Genomic DNA, 21,396 nt, shown 5'->3' on the forward strand with positions numbered 1-21,396 from the left:
TTGTGTTTACCAGCCAGATCAAGACTGTTTTTTTCATCACTGCTTGTATGAACGCTCAGCTTCAAATTTTATTTATGATATTTGATCACTGCGGCGTGATCATTTTGAAAGCACATGAGTAGTTGGGGACGTGGTCTCATTTATCCGCTTTTAAAAAATTAAACTGCAATATCAGTGCCCGTGTTTACATGCACTAAAAACAACAATTCAGTCCCTTCGGTGTTTGCAACTTTGTCCAATGTCTCAACTTCCTTACATGTTGGCTAACCAGCATCATTTTAACCAAGCAAATTTGTCTCTGAGCAGTCCTAACTGTCTAATCAAAATGTATGTTTGTTTCTTGTGTAGACAAAGCAGTACCATACCAATAACGTGTAAAAATGTATTTGTTTTGATCAAAGGACACAATTGTCGTCCTCCCGCATAGCTCAGACGTACATCCTGTTCCTTTCTACAGCGCTAAGCCTTCTGATAGTATATATGTATAGTATATATTTACTTTCTGTTTACATGTAATTATAGATTTATGTAACATTTACTTATACAGGGTAAGACCAGGCCCGGCCCTAACCAATCTGGCGCCATAGGCAAGATTTTAGGTGGCGCCCCCCCACATCGGCAGTGAAGTGTATATACTCACAAGAAACCGAATAGCTTTGTCTTTGACCTTTTTTTTTTTACTTACAACTATACCTAATATATAAAGGGGTGGACAAGTGACTATTACCTGCAGGGCAAACATTAGCTAACCAGAAGGCAATAACAATGTAAACAAAAAACACCTGCTTAAAAGATCTAATACAAATGTCCCTGAGGAATGTAAGGTGAGTACTGTAATTACCTAACGTTACATTATTATTTTCCATAACAATTGAGCCCCCTCCACAATATTAACCCGACGTTAAAACGGAACTAGCTATTTATTGATTAGCAATTGCCGAATCATGTAACATTAGCTTAATGCTAAAAAGCCAGGTTACTATCACATTCTGTAACAGACAAATAATTTCATGTAGGCTAACGTTACCTACCTGCTAACTCTGTCTTTTCTCGTTTCTACTCCTCTTCTTTTCTCTTTTTTCTTCCCTGGGCACCTGACAGTTTGGGCCGTTTTGACATCTTGTGTTGATTTTTTGATGTGGTGACGTCCAAAAAGAGTCATGATACGGGAAGGGAGGGGGCGCACCGAGCGGGGGGGGGGGGGGGGGGGGGGCGTAATGTTGTAACAAATAATTTTTCTATTAAATAGGCTTTACTTTGCATTTTAATTAACGTGGGATTATTTTTTGTATTTAGAAATAATAATACCAACTTTTTTTTTTTTTTTTTTTTTTTTTTTTTTTTCTCCAACATTTGTGGCACTGGCGTGGCGCCCCCTGATGGACGGCGCCCTTAGCATTTGCCTATACGGCCTATGCCACGGGCCGGCCCTGGGTAAGACCATTATTAAACATATTTTAGAAACAGCTTTTACATGTTAGAGATGTTGAAGTGTGATGATGATCTCTCATCGTCTCTCATTTACCAACCAAAATTAGATCTATAGATCAGGGGTCCCTAACCTTTTTTTTGCACCAGGGACCGGTTTAATGTAGGCATTATTTTTCACGGACGGGACTTCCATGTGTGGCAGATAAATATAGCAAATAAGTGCATGAAAAATAGATATATGAAAAAACTCACCATAACATTCAATTAGTGGGAGCCCCTGGCCTTTTCCCTTTTTTGTTTTTTGCTCATTTTGCTAGTAGTGGGCTTTTTGTTGGCTTTAGTATCTGATGGGTTAGAGGTGATACATCACATTTAAAGGCCTACTGAAATGCGATTTTCTTATTTAAACGGGGATAGCAGGTCCATTCTATGTGTCATACTTGATCAATTCGCGATATTGCCATATTTTTGCTGAAAGGATTTAGTAGAAAACATCGACGATAAAGTTCGCAACTTTTGGTCGCTGATAAAAAAGCCTTGCCTGTACCGCAAGTAGCAGACGAGTAGCGTGACGTCACAGGTTGCGGAACTCCTCACATCTGCACATTGTTTACAATCATGGCCACCAGCAGCGAGAGCGATTCGGACCGAGAAAGCGACGATTTCCCCATTAATTTGAGCGAGGATGAAAGATTCGTTAATGAGGAAAGTGAGAGTGAAGGACTAGAGGGCAGGGGGAGCGATTCAGATAGGGAAGATGCTGTGAGAGGCGGGTGGGACCTGATATTCAGCTGGGAATGACTAAAACAGTAAATAAACACAAGACATATATACTCTATTAGCCACAACACAACCAGGCTTATATTTAATACGCCACAAATTAATCCCGCATAACAAACACCTCCCCCCTCCCGTCCATATAACCCGCCAATACAACTCAAACACCTGCACAAAACACTCAATCCCACAGCCCAAAGTACCGTTCACCTCCCCAGAGTTCGTACAGCACATATATTTCCCCAAAGTCCCCAAAGTTACATACGTGACATGCACATAGCGGCACGCACGTACGGGCAAGCGATCAAATGTTTGGAAGCCGCAGCTGCATGCGTACTCACGGTACCGCGTCTGCGTATCCAACTCAAAGTCCTCCTGGTAAGAGTCTCTGTTGTCCCAGTTCTCCACAGGCCAATGGTAAAGCTTGACTGTCATCTTCCAGGAATGTAAACAATGAAACACTGGCTGTGTTATCCGGCACACCAGTCAAGGGGTGCATTCTACGGCGGGGGTGCGTTATCCAGCACAACACCTGCCCCAATACACCGCTTCCCACCTACAGCTTTTTTCTTTGCTGTCTCCATTGTTCATTGAACAAATTGCAAAAGATTCACCAACACAGATGTCCAGAATACTGTGGAATTTTGCGATGAAAACAGACGACTTAATAGCTGGCCACCATGCTGTCCCAAAATGTCCTCTACAATCCGTGACGTCACGCGCAGACGTCATCATACCGAGACGTTTTCAGCAGGATATTTCACGCAAAATTAAAAATTGCACTTTAGTAAGCTAACCCGGCCGTATTGGCATGTGTTGCAATGTTAAGATTTCATCATTGATATATAAACTATCAGACTGCGTGGTCGGTAGTAGTGGCTTTCAGTAAGCCTTTAAGGACAGGGGCATGGATATATAAAAAAGCTAAAAATACTTGACATTAGTTCCAATAGATATCTGTGGATTACTATTTCCATTCTAAAAGTTATGTATTCATATTTTGTGCAATATTTCATACATAAATACACTAATGTTAGCTTTTTAGGTCCAATTTTCCAATGCGTAATTACATCTGTTATTGCTAACTACTTATGTAATAGGACGATGTGCAATAATACTAGCACTTTGACTTACTAGGCCAAAGGAAATGTGTATTTTTTTCCTTCAGCACAACATTCGTAGCCCCTTAACTTCCTTTTTTTTTCTTTTTTTTTAATTAGTCAGCTCAACAAAATAATACACAAAAATACCATAGTAATACAATTCCAATTTCAAAACCAAACCCAGCCCAGCAATATTCAGAACAGCAATCAACAGAGCAATTAACGTCCTGATGCCCGTCCCGGACGCAGCAATGTCCAACAAATTATGAAACCTACCTCATACCCTCATCATTTTCATCATGACTTTGGAAGACCTTTTTGGCCAACAAAATCCACTCAAATTGTAAAATGTTTTTAATAAACAAATACAAGAAAACAAAACATTTCTATGTAATGAAATGTGTATATCTGTAATATTGTACAGGTGTAAAATATACTCATTGCTTGAGTAAAATATACAACAGCACTCCAAATGACGTTTTTTGTGGATAATGACGAGAGAAGTAACAAAATGATCATCTTATTGCAGTATTCTCGAATAAAAATATGACTTGGGAAATATGCCTTAATGTGAAAAATTAAGTGCCTGTAATGTTAATGATAAACACATGTACGTACTCTAATTAAGCACAAATGTTGTATTCATATTTATGGTAGTATTAAGTTGTCATGAGGAAAACTTAGTTAAATTAAATCACAATTTGATGTTTCCTTGCTTCTTGGATTTACATCAATAATTTATGTGTGATGGACCTTATCATATTGTTTGTATTCTTTCTGGGACTGTCTGCAAAGTGTTTTTTAAATTACCGTATTTTTCTGACTACAAGTCGCAGTTTTTTTCATAGTTTGGCCAGGGGTGCGACTTATACTCTTGAGCGACTTGGTGTGAAATTATTAACACATTACCGTAAAATATCAAATAACATTATTTAGCTCATTCACGTAAGAGACTAGACGTATAAGATTTCATGGGATTTAGCGATTAGGAGTGACAGATTGTTTGGTAAATGTATAGCATGTTCTATATGTTATAGTTATTTGAATGACTCTTACCATAATATGTTACGTTAACATACCAGGCACGTTCTCAGTTGGTTATTTATGCGTCATATAACGTACACTTATTCAGCCGGTTGTTCACTATTCTTTATTTATCTTAAATTGCCTATCAAATGTCTATTCTTGGTGTTGGGTTTTATCAAATACATTTTCCCAAAAAATGCGACTTACCGGTATATATATTTTTTTCCTTCTTTATTATGCATTTTCGGCTGGTGCGGCTTATACTCCAGTGCGACTTATACTCCGAAAAATATGGTAATTTCGAAATAGTGCCAAAAAAGCTACACTAATGAAAGTACTCCCAGTTCTCAGTTGATACTGTCACACGTCAAAGCATTATTGCTAGCTTATTGAAACTGAAATACTGCAATCTTTCCAGTACCGCTACATTCCTAATAAGAACAGGGTATTTTATTACTGGTGTATCACAATCACTGATTCCGTTTACGCACAGAAGTTGTAATATTTATTTATTGTATTAATGAGTGTTTATTGTGTTAATGTGTATTTATTGTATGAATGTGCGTTTATTGTAGGAATGTGTGTTTGTTGTATATAATGTGGGATGCGCATGCAGTTATTGGTCAGCAGGAACCACCTCCAGGAGAATCTGTAGGGTTCTGTTGATAGAATCTACAGACAGAAAGAAAACATGAATGAATAAATCAATATCAATTGCGATATTCAAAGAATAAACTCACTTAAGCTACTTTAAAATAATGTTATGTATATAGTTATTCACACCACATATTTTCTTGTCAACAGTCTGGACACCTCAGCTAGCGATTAGTACTGCTAGCTCCCAACTTGCGATTAGTGGTACTAACCGTTCAGTTTGTCTAAGAAGAAGTTTGGCCTCTCATCTGAGGAGGATTTGTAGGTTTGCAGGCTTAGATTGGTCAGATCTAGTCTAGATGCTGGTGCCAAAGCCAAAACAATGCATACTGTACTCTTAACAGGAGTGTGTGCTCGGGTAAGAATGATTTTGCTCTCTTGTAGTGAGCACGTCCTTCGCCTGTTAGAGTATAAATACCAGCGCTCAGACTAGATCGGACCAATCTAAGTCTACGAGGATGAACTGATGAAGTCGACTCAGATGAGAGGCCAAACGTCTTATCAGTCCAGTTGTGATCAATTGAATGTTCAGAGAATACAATGACCTGATGAATAAGAAAATATCCATTGAGTTTTTCACTCATTTAGAAATTCATTGATACTATTACATAGATACACCTGGATTTTGTATTGATATTGTTTCTAACTGTCCATAAAATTGACTTCTCATGCTCAAAATCTACAGGATATGACATTTCCTAACTGTACAACACTGGGTCTGATTAACTAAAGTATTCTAAAAAAATATATTTGGATGTTTCATTCATGAGATTACTATATTCTCAGGGCATTCAATTGACTGTTCAATTTTTTCTCAGATGACGGTTTACCTCATCCGAGCAGGTCTCGTCTGAATGCTTGGTGCCACACCCAAACTGTTTATTCTCTAACAGGAAAGGGGCACATTCCCACACAAAAATGGTTTTGCTCTTTTATGGTGCACCAACGTTCCAATATTCTAAGATGTGTTCTTACAAAGGTCCTCACAAAATAATCAAAGCGAGATGTGACAAAGTTCTTAAACTCAGTATGATTGGCCACATATGTGCCATCTGCAGCTAGTTAGTGGTGCATAAATAATGCCACGGTTTTCTGTACAAGGAAGTCTGATTAAAGGAAGTGGGAGTTGTGAAATGGCTGGATACAATTGAAGCATAATTAATGAATGTATGATCAAAAAAATACTATTTCAATTTTGTGTGCACAACACATTTTAGTTGTATGCCTTTTATTTTAGGCCTCAGAAGGTATTTATTTATTCTGATTAGGTTGAGATAGTCCATATCTGCAATTTAGGGTTAAACTGACCTTTGACCTTCAGTATATCTGGCATTTCATGTGGCCTATAAAAGCCTGCAATGAATAGATATTGTGCGGTGGTAACTGTGTGTAGTTGTGTGCAATGAGACTATAAAGTTGACTCCACAGATCAAAGCACAGCTGGAGTCAAGAAGAGGTTGTGAACATGTTCACTGTGTTTTATTGAAAGCAGGACAGATCTCCGCATTGCGTCTTCACAGTGAGCAACGGATCCTTAAGTTCCACTGCAGTCACAGCTGCTCTCAGAACACACAAACATGTCTTTAGACTAGTGATTTAATAATAAACGATATTACTGATAAACTGAGGTAAAATTGCCATTGGTTTGTAACACCGTTTTAAGTTAAAATGATCGTAAAACTATGATCAATAACCACACTTAGATAAACTCACAGACCGGTGCTACTGGAGTACGCTAATAACTGGCTAGCTACCTTAAATGCTAACATGAATACAAGAAACAATTGAAAATTTTTCGCATTACATGCAACATACCCCAATTTATACTTGTACAAACACATTACTGTCTGAGTAACTAAGATATTCAACTGTATACATTGAACCGACAGGCATGCTCTCTTAGGCTATGTCTACACTAAGCCGGATACCCCCTTAAACGAATAAGTATTTAGCGTAAGCCCCGTTTCAGCCACACTAAACTATCGTCTAAGGTTACCCTCCTTGGATAATTTTTTACACGGGTAAGTGCGCCGTGTATTTCTTGAATCTCCGGCTCCTAGCTTTGTATGGACTCATTGATCGTTTACAAACTAAGTTCGGAGAGGAAGTGACGCCAGAAAGACTGCGCCCCACACAGGAAGTGATGTCAGAATGAACGTGCCACAGCCAGCTTCATAATTAAGCGGTTTCGTAACTCGGAACTAACCACTGGAAATATGAAGGCGAGTCATCCAGACATGCCCGTGTTTTTCCTTCCGTCTGTACAGACGCTTGTGGAAATCACACATGAATACCTCAAGAGCAAGCAATTGCAGCTATTTCGAATACAACACTTCTCAGACGGCAAGAGAACTTTCCAATGTCGAGGTCAGCTGTGATTCTATTTACCGAAAAACTTTGTCCATTTGTCAAAGGAGAGTCAATGCGAGCTCCCGTGGATGTGATAAAAAAGGTAGCGTGTGCTTTGTATTACCTGGTCGTCGACAGAGGTGGGTAGTATCGCGCTACATTTACTCCGTTACATCTACTTGAGTAACTTTTGGGATAAATTGTACTTCTAAGAGTAGTTTTAATGCAACATACTTTTCCTTTATTTGAGTATATTTATAGAGAACAAACGCTACTTTTACTCCGCTCCATTTATCTACATTCAGCTCGCTACTCGCTACTGATTTTTATCGATCTGTTAATGCACGCTTTGTTTGTTTTGGTTTGTCAGACAGACCTTCAAAGTAGGATCTATCGCATGTCTGCGTTTCACCAATCAAATACAGTCACTGGTCATGTTTCACTCTGTTTCACCAATCAAACAGAGCCACGCGGTCACAACAACAAGCTTAAGCTTACATGAACTCAACGTCAAATTTGAGGAAGCACATTGTGGTAAGTAACGTTAGTAGATATTTTGGCTGTCACCGTAGGCTGATGTTAGCTTCCCTGCTATGAATCACTGTCAAATGTACATCGTGTGGGGACATTTATTAACGCACTGCAGCCTTATAGACACACACACAGACACACACACATGCATACAAACACCAATCAGAAGTGCACAGTGTGTTCTCAGGTGCAGCCCACACCTATCAGTTTATGGTTTGCGTAAAGGCTAACTTGTTATTTTCCTTTGTAATCTCTGCCTATTGAGCCTATGGTGCTGTTAAGTTATTGTGGCTCAATTTGCCTTAATTTTTTTATGTTAATGTATTATTATTTAATATATTAAATATTGTTTTAGTTGCTTAAGAGATATTCCTGGCTCTGAATTTGCTCATTGCGGTTTTTATGTTGTTGTGCATTATTTGTTGCCGTCATCATTAAACGAACAGTTTACTCATCAGTTACTCAGTACTTGAGTAGTTTTTTTACAACATACTTTTTACTTTTACTCAAGTAAATATTTGGGTGACTACTACAACGTCTAGGTCCAGAGAATATAAAATCACCAAAAACGAACGGACAATGAAGGTGAAGGCAAAAGAGTGAGGAGTGTCCTGACCAGATATCTAGATCCCGAGATTGATTGTTGTAAAATGTTCGTCACATTGTGTACTTTTACGTGTTTATTAAAGATTTGACTAATTCATGATGGCTCAGGTGTGATTCACTACAATAGGGCTCCACAGCACACTGAATTCCAGTTAATTGAAATACCCCAACACTGGATATTTTTCAGATAAGTAAAATTTAAGGACTTGCACACAAAGCAACACTGGATGTGACTATGACGTGCGCATTTTCCGCGCATGCGTACTAGGGGGCGGGGGTCTTAAACGGTGGCATTGTTGTGTGTGGACACGGATAAGGTTAGGTGTGATTTACCCTGGATAACCTTATCCCGCTTAGTGTAAACGGGGCCTTAGTATAGAGCAATCCTTCTCAAATAGTGGGGCGCGCGTGACCTTGGGGAACATGCTTTTTTGCAGTACCAGAATATGATGAAGCGTATGTAGCACTTGACTTCACTGTAACCACGGTGGGAGACGAGGAAAGACCGGTGTGTGTTGTTTCCATTAATGTTAATAAGCATACAATGTTATGCAGAGGTATACTTATAACAATTTCATAGACAAATTATACTATTTATAGTCACAGTGGAAAGTGGGGGGGCGCAAAATATTTTCTTCTTCCTAGGGGGGACTTGACAGAAAATAATTGAGAAGGACTGGTATAGAGTATTAGATCTATACTCAGAGGAATATGACATAAAGGTGTCTACAACAGGAAGTGAACCTGCAGGACGTCACACAAACACTTGTTTTGCCGTTATCATAAAAAAATCACTTTAAAACTTTTACTGCAATGTTGTTCAATGAAAGACCCGCATTACGTCTGTTTAGCGTATGTGCTATTGTGTGCTTTGCTGTTGCATAACAGCTAGCTCCTAGTAGCATTTAGCCTACCATATTTACCATTTTAAAAGGATTTGACTAAATACAAGAAAAGACCAATCTTACATGCAAGCCCATCACATCAGATACTTGTTTTTTTTAATGAAATCGTGCCGATATGAATATTGGTCCAAGGCACAACTACTTTTCATTCTCTAAGAATACTCTAATTCAGATATTTTATTAAATAAACATATTGAAGGCTGTACTGAATTATGTACAGAACGGGCTCATTAAGGTCATTAATCTGTCAACATATTAAAATGTTTATGTTTGTTGCTAAATGCATTTGTTCTTTCAATTTTACAACCACAAATTGTATTTACTTCTCCCACATATTTATTGATGCAACACAATATTACAAAGGTGTGACGTGGCTAAGGTGGTAGAGTGGTCATCCAGAAACTTGAGACTTTCTGGTACGAATCGAGCTTCCCCCATCTTTGTCACAGAGGGACGATGGGGGTTCGATGGCTGAAGGTTTTGACTGGGAGGTTGATAGTCGAATCAGACTCCTCTGAATTGAATTGTTGAACAGTCAGTCCTAATATTCTGTCTCACTTTGTTAGAATAACCCTACCATCAAATGATGGAATGTTCTGTCCTTGTAAAGTAAACTTCAAATGATGCATTTGTTGAATTCATAACTTCAAATGATGCATTTGTTGAATTCCCCTTCAAATGATGCATTTGTTGAATTCCTCTTACACATTGTACTGTTCTTCTCCGTTTAAAATGTTTTGTAAAAATGTAACCGTTGCCTTTGTCTCTGCTTTGTAAAAATATATTTGCTGCCTTTGTCTCTGCTTTTGGTGTCTAATTCTATTGAAAAACCACCAAAAACAACATGTTTTTCATTGAAAACTGAAGACTGAGCTGAACTGAAGAAGCTTTTTGGATTAAAGGTGAAACTTCAACTACAAGAAGAGTCCAGCTGCCAAGAGTGAACCTTTTTGGATTAACATGGCCTGATAATCTACTTTATGGTTCACTTTTAATGATATGCCTATTAGGGGTATCTTAGAATTGTTGACTGTTCAACAATTTGGAAAAGTCTGATTTGACTATCATACTTGCAGTCAAATGGTATTACTCTGACCATCCTCCTCCCTCTGGAAATTGACCACGGTACACACTGGGACGAGCCCCCGCTGGGCCGTAGCCTGCAGTCGGGACACAGAGCCCGCTGCACAATGATCCATCCACAGGTTAATCTAAGGAAACCTAATTATGACTTTTACTTCCTCCTCAAGTTTGATCTGTTAAGAGGAAAAAAATCCCTCCTTTTTGGAAAAATAAGATCGCCTTTAGAAGTAGCCTTCGTTCTGCCACAAGGATATAAACACAATGAATATACCCTGTGTTTTTATCTATGCACTCACACACATACAGTATGTCATTATTAATGATGTCAGGAGATACCATTCTGTGGCGCACACAAGTTCAGTGTTACTTCAACTATAGGCGGGGTGACGAAGGAGGCCCAAAGAAAATGAAGAAGGTAGCCATCTTTAGAGAGACTGCTTCGACCTTCTGATAGCTTGTTCACTCTCGCTTCAAGCCTGGTAACACTCTGTTGTTTGTACTTACTCCTGTTTTGTAGAATAAATTGTTAAATTCTAGTCACCCCTCTTCATTTTAGTCACCCTTAGAATAAAAGGATGTGGGAGGACTCGGCCCTCCTAAAAGAGAGAATCGTAATGGATTGTCTACTCAGTGCGCAACTAGAGCTGATGCCAACCCCGGTTGGGTCAAGCCGAGGACCTCACTAAATCAACCAATCGGAAGTACATCCCTAATGCCTATTATTCTAAAGATTAAATCACTACTTGAGACTTACCTAAAGCCCTCTTTAACCACTTAGGCTTCCAGTCAAAGTGAATAAAGATGTAGTAGGCCGGGATCCCTGTTAGGGAAATGGCAAATCCAGTTCCTGTGTTGATTGGGTCCGAGTATAGAGAGAGGAAAACCATGAAGAAGCAAGTCAAACTAAACACCACCGGGATGAAGATCGGCACCTTGGGAGAAGGCAAGAGAAAATAACAATATTGCATTACATAATTTCTGAGATTCTCCAACAGTTTTTTACATTAACACAACACAATAGCTTTTAGTTATCACACTGATGATAGGGGGGAACTTTACAACCCCACATTTTATGCAAGCTGGGATAATTTTTGCTGACAGCAAGAAAGACTCGGAAGTTGGTTCACAACACACTTGTATAATCACAGTGAACAGAACAGGTGGTTGTCAGAGTTGACTGATATATACCCAAAACTGGACTTTAGGTACTGGTTTTGTACAGGTCTTTGTCATACATGGCACTGTCTCTGTTTGACTTCCAAAGGTAATCTTACTCAGCCATGTGTGTTGCCCATATGTAGCATCTCTAGTGTATGCTCTGTCTTTAGAAAATAATAGAGTGAGATAGAAATTCATACTGTCATGCCAGAAAGATGAAACTTTGCTCTCTTTGTTGATGTGTCACTGGCTACACAGAATGCTCCTTGGTTGTGTAACTCCAGCTACCAGTCTCGACTGTTAAATGTGCCAGCCTTGTATTTTGTTGAGTCTTACAAAGTGCTCATACTGTTAAAGTATTGTGCTTATTACACATTAGCTGTTGGATTGTAGCATGTTTCTTAGTTTTAGTTTTCATAACCTAATTTGGAAGTGTTGATATCACCATGTAAAACCACTAATGTTAATCAGTAGCATGTATATGGAATATCCTAAGTAAATTAACATCGAGCAAGCACATTTTGAGAAGGGGAACTTTAGTTTTGAATGTTTTCTATTAGGAATGCTTGTTTTGGTGTCATGAAAAATTGCAACATTAATTAGAGGCAGTCCATTACGAATACGCTTCTCTGCGCCAAGAGCTTGAACTGGTGCCGAGTCTGCAATCGGACGTGACATCACCTGCATCAAAGGTATCGAAATATGGTACTGTTGGATTTTACGTGAATCAATACTTGGTATTACTGACAGAATTGTGTCAGTCCCGACAAGTACTGAATTCGGTACCCGTCCCTATTTATGTTGTCTCATTAGTTTGTGTGAATTGACGTTTAGTCTCTGGCAGATTTTTGCTAAATGCAGTGCATATGCGCTTTGTGTTCTCCATGTTTCATGTGCGGGTGCTTATTGGATTTTTTAAGGAATTCTGTTTCGTGCTTTGTGCTCCTCCTACCTGCTTTTGGCTGCTCCTTCCTTTGTCTCCACCTCTGTCAGTTGACAGTACCACCTTAGAAATGGACCTAGCACCGCAACCCTTAATCCCGAGATCCTGTTTTTTCGTTAGTCCTGTGATTCAGTTTCTGTCTGTGTCAAATATTGGTGTGATGGTACATTTAATTTTTCAGTGCAGAATATTCCGTTTGGTACAAAAGTGTATCAATTTTACCATATAAACACTTCACGTTGTGGCTACACAGAATAAAAGATTTGATTGATCGGCTTTTCGTACATTATTATGGGGTCTCGAGTCTAAAAACTCAGGCACACTTTTGTAGCAGATATTTTTCTCACATTCAGCTAATTTTCCACAAATTAGACTCACTTTTATCACATTTACACCACTTTTCTCATAATTAGTTCATTTTCATCACACTTAAGTTTAAATTAAATGTTAACTTTATTTGTAATTGAAATTGTAATACAATCTAAATGTATAATCTAAATCCAAATGTTAAATCTTAATGTTGAATCTAAATTTTACATCTAAAGCTAAATGTTAAATCTAAACCTAAATCCTAAATCTAAATCTAAATCTTAAATCTAAATGTAAATGTGAGCGAAAAACCTCTCCCCCCATGTGTAAAGATGAATATTCACATAATGCTAATTGTCCACCACTCCGAGGCATCTCAGCCTCTATAGCCCACATCTCTGCCTCTCAATGCACGACACTCCCACATATTTCTTACTGCATTAGAGGGGAACTTGACAGATGACAGATGGTTATAGTTAATTTATACCATGAGCTCAAGTTCCTTCTAAATGAAACTCATGGTTATTGATCATAAATTCTGTCTTTTTCCACCGGTGGGCGGCACGCTTGTTCCAATTCAATTCCCAGGGGCAACAGAGTTTAGGCATAAGAATTCCTTTTGGTTAAACTTGTGAGATCTCGCGAGCCGCATTGAAGACACTGGCAGGGCGCACTTGGCCTGACGGGCCGCAGTTTGGACACCCATGTCTTAGTTGATGCAACGCTTGGATGGCAAAAGCTGGTACTGGTAATTATTAGTAATATTTGTTTCATTAAAAAAAGCATTTGACTTCTTTGGCTGTGTTGCGGAAAGTGTGTCAACACTAACCTTAAAGGGGCGTGGCAGGTCAGGCTGAGTGTATCGAAGGTAGACCAAACCAACCACCACCACACCAATCGATAGCCACCGCAGGAAGCTCATGAAGTTTAACAGGCTGTAGATGTTTCCCACGAACAGCTGGAGAAGCGTCAGTGGATACTGCAAACACATTTTTTTACACAGTTGAAGTCTGCTTTTGAATTTTGAATTCCTATTTCAGATGTGCTGACCTTTGCTCAGTTGCAAGGAAACCATAGCAGATAGAGCATCATTTGAGAAAGACTGGACATGTGGTACGGTGATACTTTCTAATATTGTTATACTACAAATGTAGTACCTTTTAAGCAGATATACAAACCCCGTTTTCATATGAGTTGGGAAATTGTGTTAGATGTAAATATAAACGGAATACAATGATTTGCAAATCATTTTCAACCCATATTCAGTTGAATATGCTACAAAGACAACATATTTGATGTTCAAACTGATAAACATTAGTTTTTTTGCAAATAATCATTAACTTTAGAATTTGATACCAGCAACACGTGACAAAGAAGTTGGGAAAGGTGGCAATAAATACTGATAAAGTTGAGGAATGCTCATCAAACGCTTATTTGGAACATCCCACAGGTGTGCAGGCTAATTGGGAACAGGTGGGTGCCATGATTGGGTATAAAAACAGCTTCCCAAAAAATGCTCAGTCTTTCACAAGAAAGGATGGGGCGAGGTACACCCCTTTGTCCACAACTGCGTGAGCAAATAGTCAAACAGTTTAAGAACAACGTTTCTCAAAGTGCAATTGCAAGAAATTTAGGGATTTCAACATCTACGGTCCATAATATCATCAAAAGGTGCAGAGAATCTGGAGAGATCACTCCACGTAAGCGGCATGGCCGGAAACCAACATTGAATGACCGTGACCTTCGATCCCTCAGACGGCATTGTATCAAAAACTGACATCAATCTCTAAAGGATATCACCACATGGGCTCAGGAACACTTCAGAAAACCACTGTCACTAAATACAGTTTGTCGCTACATCTGTAAGTGCAAGTTAAAGCTCTACTATGCGAAGCGAAAGACATTTATCAACAACATCCAGAAACGCCGCCGGCTTCTCTGGGCCCGAGATCATCTAAGATGGACTCATGCAAAGTGGAAAAGTGTTCTGTGGTCTGACGAGTCCACATTTCAAATTGTTTTAGAAATATTCGACATCGTGTCATCCGGACCAAAGGGGAAGCGAACCATCCAGACTGTTATCGACGCAAAGTTCAAAAGCCAGCATCTGTGATGGTATGGGGGTGCATTAGTGCCCAAGGCATGGGTAACTTACACATCTGTGAAGGCACCATTAATGCTGAAAGGTACATACAGGTTTTGGAACAACATATGCTGCCATCTAAGCGCCGTCTTTTTCATGGACGCCCCTGCTTATTTCAGCAAGACAATGCCAAGCCACATTCAGCACGTGTTACAACAGTGTGGCTTCGTAAAAAAAAGAGTGCGGGTACTTTCTTGGCCCGTCTGCAGTCCAGACCTGTCTCCCATCGAAAATGTGTGGCACAATATGAAGCGTAAAATACAACAGCGGAGACCCCGGACTGTTGAACGACTGAAGCTCTACATAAAACAAGAATAGGAAAGAATTCCACTTTCAAAGCTTCAATAATTAGTTTCCTCAGTTCTCAATCGTTTATTGAGTGTTGTTAAAAGAAAATGTGATGTAACTCAGTGGTGAACATGCCCTTTCCCAAATACTTAGGCACGCGTTGCAGCCATGAAATTCTAAGTTAATTATTATTTCCAAAAAAAATAAAGTTTATGAGTTTGAACATCAAATATCTTGTCTTTGTAGTGCATTCAATTGAATATGGGTTGAAAACGATTCGCAAATCATTGTATTCCGTTTATATTTACATCTAACATAATTTCCCAACTCATATGGAAACGGGGTTTATACATATTTAGTAATAAAGTAGTCATCTTTGTTGTTAGCACATGCCTAAAAATATCTCAAGCTGAAATTAAAAAGAGGAGTGCTGAATTAGAGCCACTGAATGTGTACGCTTTATAATCTGATTAGTTGAGTAATTGTTCATATATGACTCGTCGACTGTCAAAATAGTTGTAAGTTGTAGCCCTTTTGTCAAGTCAAGTCCAGTATCATAAAAATTGTGACTCTAGTTGATGCCTCTGATGTTTTGTTGTCACATTTATATTTCCTTGATGGCAGTAAACTGACCAGTATGAGGACGGCAGGTATTGGAGTGTTTCGACGCAGGTGAATCATTGAGTAAACCTCAGGTAGTTGTCGTTCACGTGATGCAACCAAAAACGTTCTGCAGAACACACAAAAAATGCAATTAAAATTTAAGTTATTTTGTTAAAAAAACACAATAAGCTTTACTTGTTTCACAAGTGTGCAGAAATTATTTCCAAGCCGCATTTATTGCAATTACTTCACCATTTCACAGGACGTCCTCGGTCTGTCATTGTATGCCACATTTTTTCCATGTTGAAGTCACCATAGCAAGTCAATCAGATGAATTGGTTTTGCTCAGTTTTTACGGGCCAATGTTCATCCTGACACAACCTTGGATGGGAATCAAACCATCCCTGAATGAATGGCAGAAGCATGCACCATTGAATCACCAGGGCTCTTGTATGTCACATTTACTTTCTATACCTCTTGTGCTCATTAGGCTCACGGGTAAGCTGAAGCCTATCCCAGCTGTTTTCCAGTGAGAGGCGGTACACTCTGGACTGGTTGCCAGCCAATCACAGGACACATAAACAAACAAGCTGCACATTCACACCTATGCAGTCTTCCTTTGAATAACATAAAAATGTACTTTTGATTGTATCATTTGTTAGCACTGTTTTATGGTTTCCTTTACCTTAATTCAAAAAGCACAGGAGTCCAACACAAATTGGAATACAATACAGTGTTGATGTTTTACTCCTTTTATACTACACATACTTGAAAGTAGACACTAGATGGCAGTAAAAATACAAGGAACATTAAGTATATTTTCATTTTTAAAACTAACCTCAAAACCCACCTGTTAGGCAGGTATGCCTGATGCACATTTCTGTTTTTAATTGTTGTTTTGCCTCAATTTTTTTTTTTTTTATGCTGCTTTTATGTGATTTACGGTGACATTGAGTGCTTTGAAAGGCGCCTTACAAAACAAATGTATTATTATTATTCTACTGAGTGCTAATTATCAATTTACTGTTCTGTTTTAATTTACTTTAAATAATAAACCCCAAAATCGGCTCCGTTATTGTCCCCTGTCTGCTCTGTCGTCCACAAGTTGCAGACGATCTCCATGTGTGTTTTTGCTTAAAAAGTGTTTGTCCATTCATTTAAGTACCAACACATTTACACCCGCACGTTAAAAGCATTTGTGAACTGTTGAGAGCAAATGAGAGATGATGACGGATTATCATCACACTCTAACATCTCTATCATGTAAATCCTGCCTCTTTGCTATGTCAGCATTGCAAATGAAAATGTGTTCTTATTTTCCTTAGCCTGGATAAAAAAAGGTTAAATAAATATATTGTATACTAAATCGGTGTTTTTCAACCTTTTTTGAGCCAAGGCACATTTTTCGCGTTGAAAAAATGCAGAGGCACACCACCAGCAGAAATCATTAAAAAACAAAACTCAGTTGACAGTAAAAAGTCGTTATCGCAATTGTTGGATATGACTTTAAACCATAACCAAGCATGCATGAATATAGCTCTTGTCTCAAAGTAGGTGTACTGTCACCACCTGTCACATCACACCCTGACTTATTTTGACTTTTTTGCCGTTTTCCTGTGTGTAGTGTTTTAGTTCTTGTCTTGTGCTCCTATTTTGGTGGCTTTTTGTATTTGTTTTCGTATTTTCCTGTAGCAATTTCATGTCTTCCTTTGAGCGATATTTCCCGCATCTACTTTGTTTTAGCAATCAAGAATATTTCAGTTGTTTTTATCCTTCTCTGTGTGGACATTGTTGATTGTCATGTCATGTTGGGATGTGCATTGTGGACGCCGTCTTTGCTCCACCGTAAGTCTTTGCTGTCGTCCAGCATTCTGTTTTTGTTTACTTTGTAGCCAGTTCAGTTTTAGTTTCGTTCTGCATAGCCTTCCCTAAGCTTCAATACCTTTTCTTAGGGGCACTCACCTTTTGTTTATTTTTGGTTTAAGCATTAGACACCTTTTTACCTGCACGCTGCCTCCCGCTGTTTCCCACATCTACAAAGCAATTAGCTACCGGCTGCCACCTACTGATATGGAAGAGTATTACACGGTTCCCTGCCGAGCTCTAGACAGCACCGACACTCAACAACATCATTTGCAGACTATAATTACTGCTTTGCAAAAAATATATTTAACCCAAATAGGTGAAATTATATAATCTCCCACGGCACACCAGACTGTATCTCACAGTACAGCAGCTGAAAATCACTGTACTGAATTACCCTGAAAGCTTAGCAAAGTAGACTGGAACAGAAAGTAGGTCTAAACTAAACTTTGATCAATAAAGAGTTGATATATTTTAACACGTTGTGGTTCCTGCTTTGTCTACACGAGAAGCAAACGTAAGTTTTGATTAGACAGTTAACGTGCGCTTTTGAGCACCACTCAGGGACAAGTTCCATTGGGGAAAATGATGTACATTGGCGAAAATGTGCGGGGAAGTTGGGGGCATTGGAGAAAAGTTGCGAGGCCGCGTTAAACTAGCTGGGATTGGTTGAATTGCGCGAAGTGGCACTGGTTATGGACAATTTACCGACAAAAATTTATTGGAAAAATATTAGAATATACAGTGTTGACATGCATATTTTGGAAATTTGGTCAGAAGCCTGAAAAAAAACACGTACGCTCTGGAGAAAATGCAGAGAAACATCGATGCCCATACGTAGAAAACCATTTGCTTGCATGCATTTTATTAATAATAATAATAATGGATTGGATTTATATAGCACTTTTCTAGACACTCAAAGTGCTTCACAGAAAAGTAAGAACCCATCATTCATTCACTCCACATTCACACCTGGTGACTTAAGGGTAGACTGACGGAAGCGTGGCTGCCAGTTTGCGCCTACATGTATACCACAACTTTTACTGTGAATCAGAATTGTTCTCTACCATTGAATTAAATTCTAATTCAACATTGAATGTTTATCACTCTGAAATAAAGCGGCTTCCCATAAAACATTGCATTAGACATGGGTTTAATAACGTTCCAATACAAAGCAAGAGAACATTGTGGATGAAACTGTACCTTGACAGGGCCAAGAGGCTGCCGTTCATGGAACCATAGCACGACAAGGCCACAAATACAGGTACTGCTAATGACAAATCTCCCATCACTTTATTTGCAAATGTCTGTGAATGAAGAAATTATGTTAAACAGAGAGAGAAGCACTTTGTGGGAACGATGCGATACGACTTTTCTTCTTCTTTGCACACTGCAAGTTATATACAACATTTTGAACATTTCTACAAATTTCTATAGCGCTAAGAACTATTTACTTATTTTAAGTCATTGACTGGTCTTAATTTTACCATGAAAAACTATATGTTCTAGCTTGAAAAATGTAAAATTGACAATAACTATTCAAATGTGATAGATTGGTTTTCCCCACATAAGAAATCTTGTTTAAAGATTCTGCAACATCTCAAGGATGCTCAATTTAAGAATTGCAAGTTGAATAAAGCTTGTTTTCAGAATATTGTACTTATTTTTAGTTTAACAGTCCTGCTAATTCCTAAATTTCCAAATCTTAAATTCAGGATGTCTTATCAAGTAAAATTATCTGACTATGCAGCCACTTACTTTAACTACTTTTTAGTATTTTTTCCTAAACCTAGTCTTTTTATCCTATATTTTAACAGCTCTTTTTTGCAGTGCAACGTTTTAATGTTTAACAGAGTAGCATACCTGCACACCTGCAGGCGGAGACAACTATAATGTATTCCACCAGACAGACAGAATGATGAATTTTAAAATTAGAAACAACTTTTGTGTGTCAAGAGAAGAATTGTTTGACATGTTGTGAGTTTTTTTTTTTTTTTTTATCATTGTAGAAACGGATCCAACGCTTTGAATTTTCATTTGGAGTTGAGGATATACATGCTTTTTGCTTTCTGATGTCTTCAGATTTTGGAACTATTTTGCAATGTGATGACTGGGGAAAGTTTTTCCGCACAACAATGAACACTGACATCAGTTTCAGGATCGCTCTCTGTCGTTCCTTTTTTAGTATGTTTTTATTAGTGCTGTATAAGTTAATGATTAATCACCTAAAATGATCAGATTAATCATGTATAATCACAGATTAATCACGCTATGTATTTGGACAGCACATGCTCCTTTAGTGGAACCATGGATGGTAGTGAGTATTGTACTTATTACACAGTTTGATTGTTACTTGTATATTAGTTATGTGTCCGAGTATCCAATTTGGAGATGTTAAAATTGCCATATAAAATTGCTAATTCGAACCAGTAGCATATGGTGAATGGAATTTCACAGAGAAGTTACTTTGTCAACATAGTTTATTTCTCTACGTTCCCTTTTACAGTATAAGTAAACTTTTTTAAAAGGACCTCAACTGGAGTCTTTATCGAAAACCTATTATTCGTCTGTTAAGTTAGCATTAAGTCGACATTAGCAGGAGCAGAGTGCATTTTGTTTAGGGGTGCAGGCATGAAAAATATTGATCAAAATTGATCAAGTTTACTGAAATCATAGTTTTATTTAGTATTTTGTTTACCACAGCGACTGCTTCTGAGGATAGGATTTCGTCGGCTGTCATCACTGTGTAGTACGCCAAATTGATTAGCACATAGCAGGTCGTCACAATCCCCATGGAGATACAGATAGCCATAGGCACCGTCCTGGAAAATATTGGCAAAATTAGTTTTGCATATTCATCTACAAAAAGGGTTATCTCTGTTACTATGTTACACGCACTACAAAAACAACAACTATTACATGAATTTTGTTGAACCCAGCTTATTAAAATGCATTTAAACACCTCAATGAAAGTTTTTTCAAGATCAGAATAACACATGTAGACGACATGACTGGAAGCCTGGAAATATAATCATAGCGGTCTAGCTTGTGCCTTAACTTGTGTTTACCTGGCACTAGTGTTGTCCCGATACCAATATTTTGCTACTGCTACTGGTACCAAAATTATTCCGATACTTTTCGATACTTTTCTAAATAAAGGGGACCACAAAAAAATAACATTATTGGCTTTATTTTAACAATCTTAACAAAAAATATTTTGTTTCTTATTGCAAGTTTTTCTTTAAATAAAATAGTGAACATACAAGACATCTTGTTTTTTTATTAGGAAGTAAACAATCAAAAGCTCCTAATTTTGACATATGCAGTAACATATTGTGTCATTTTCCATTCTATTATTTTGTTAAAATTATTAAGGACAAGTGGTAGAAAATTGATTATTCATCTACTTGTTCATGTACTGTTAATATCTGCGTCCTTTCTCTTTTAACATGTTCTATCTACACTTCTGTTCAAATGTAATAATCACTTATTCTTCTGTTGTTTGATACTTTACATTAGTTTTGGATGACACCACAAATTTGGGTATCGATCTGATACCAACTTGTAACAGGATCATACATTGGTCATATTCAAAGTGCTCATGTGTCCAGAGACATATTTCCT

General features: G+C 38.1%; 1 protein-coding gene across 2 annotated transcripts in view; it reads right to left on the reverse strand.

Annotated features, from left to right (window-relative positions):
- Positions 1-3,741: 3,741 nt before the first annotated feature.
- The window catches only part of slc7a11 (solute carrier family 7 member 11), a 57,187-nt gene continuing 39,532 nt past the window's right edge, over positions 3,742-21,396 (reverse strand). Inside the window, exons 7-12 of one of the 2 annotated variants that reach the window (XR_009817354.2) lie at positions 20,471-20,594; positions 18,976-19,079; positions 15,940-16,036; positions 13,705-13,854; positions 11,220-11,312; positions 3,742-5,009 (exon numbers count right to left, since the gene is read on the reverse strand). Coding sequence is in view for 1 of the 2 variants with exons in the window: in XM_061979594.2 (XP_061835578.2) it covers positions 4,954-5,009; positions 11,220-11,397; positions 13,705-13,854; positions 15,940-16,036; positions 18,976-19,079; positions 20,471-20,594 (709 nt within the window). In the remaining variant the exon portion in view is untranslated. Of the gene's footprint in view, positions 5,010-11,219; positions 11,398-13,704; positions 13,855-15,939; positions 16,037-18,975; positions 19,080-20,470; positions 20,595-21,396 lie in introns of both variants that reach the window. The other variant, XM_061979594.2, reaches the window with a different exon arrangement.

Source organism: Nerophis lumbriciformis, linkage group LG19 (assembly GCF_033978685.3).
Source record: "Nerophis lumbriciformis linkage group LG19, RoL_Nlum_v2.1, whole genome shotgun sequence".
In the NCBI taxonomy this organism is placed as follows: Eukaryota; Metazoa; Chordata; class Actinopteri; order Syngnathiformes; family Syngnathidae; genus Nerophis; species Nerophis lumbriciformis.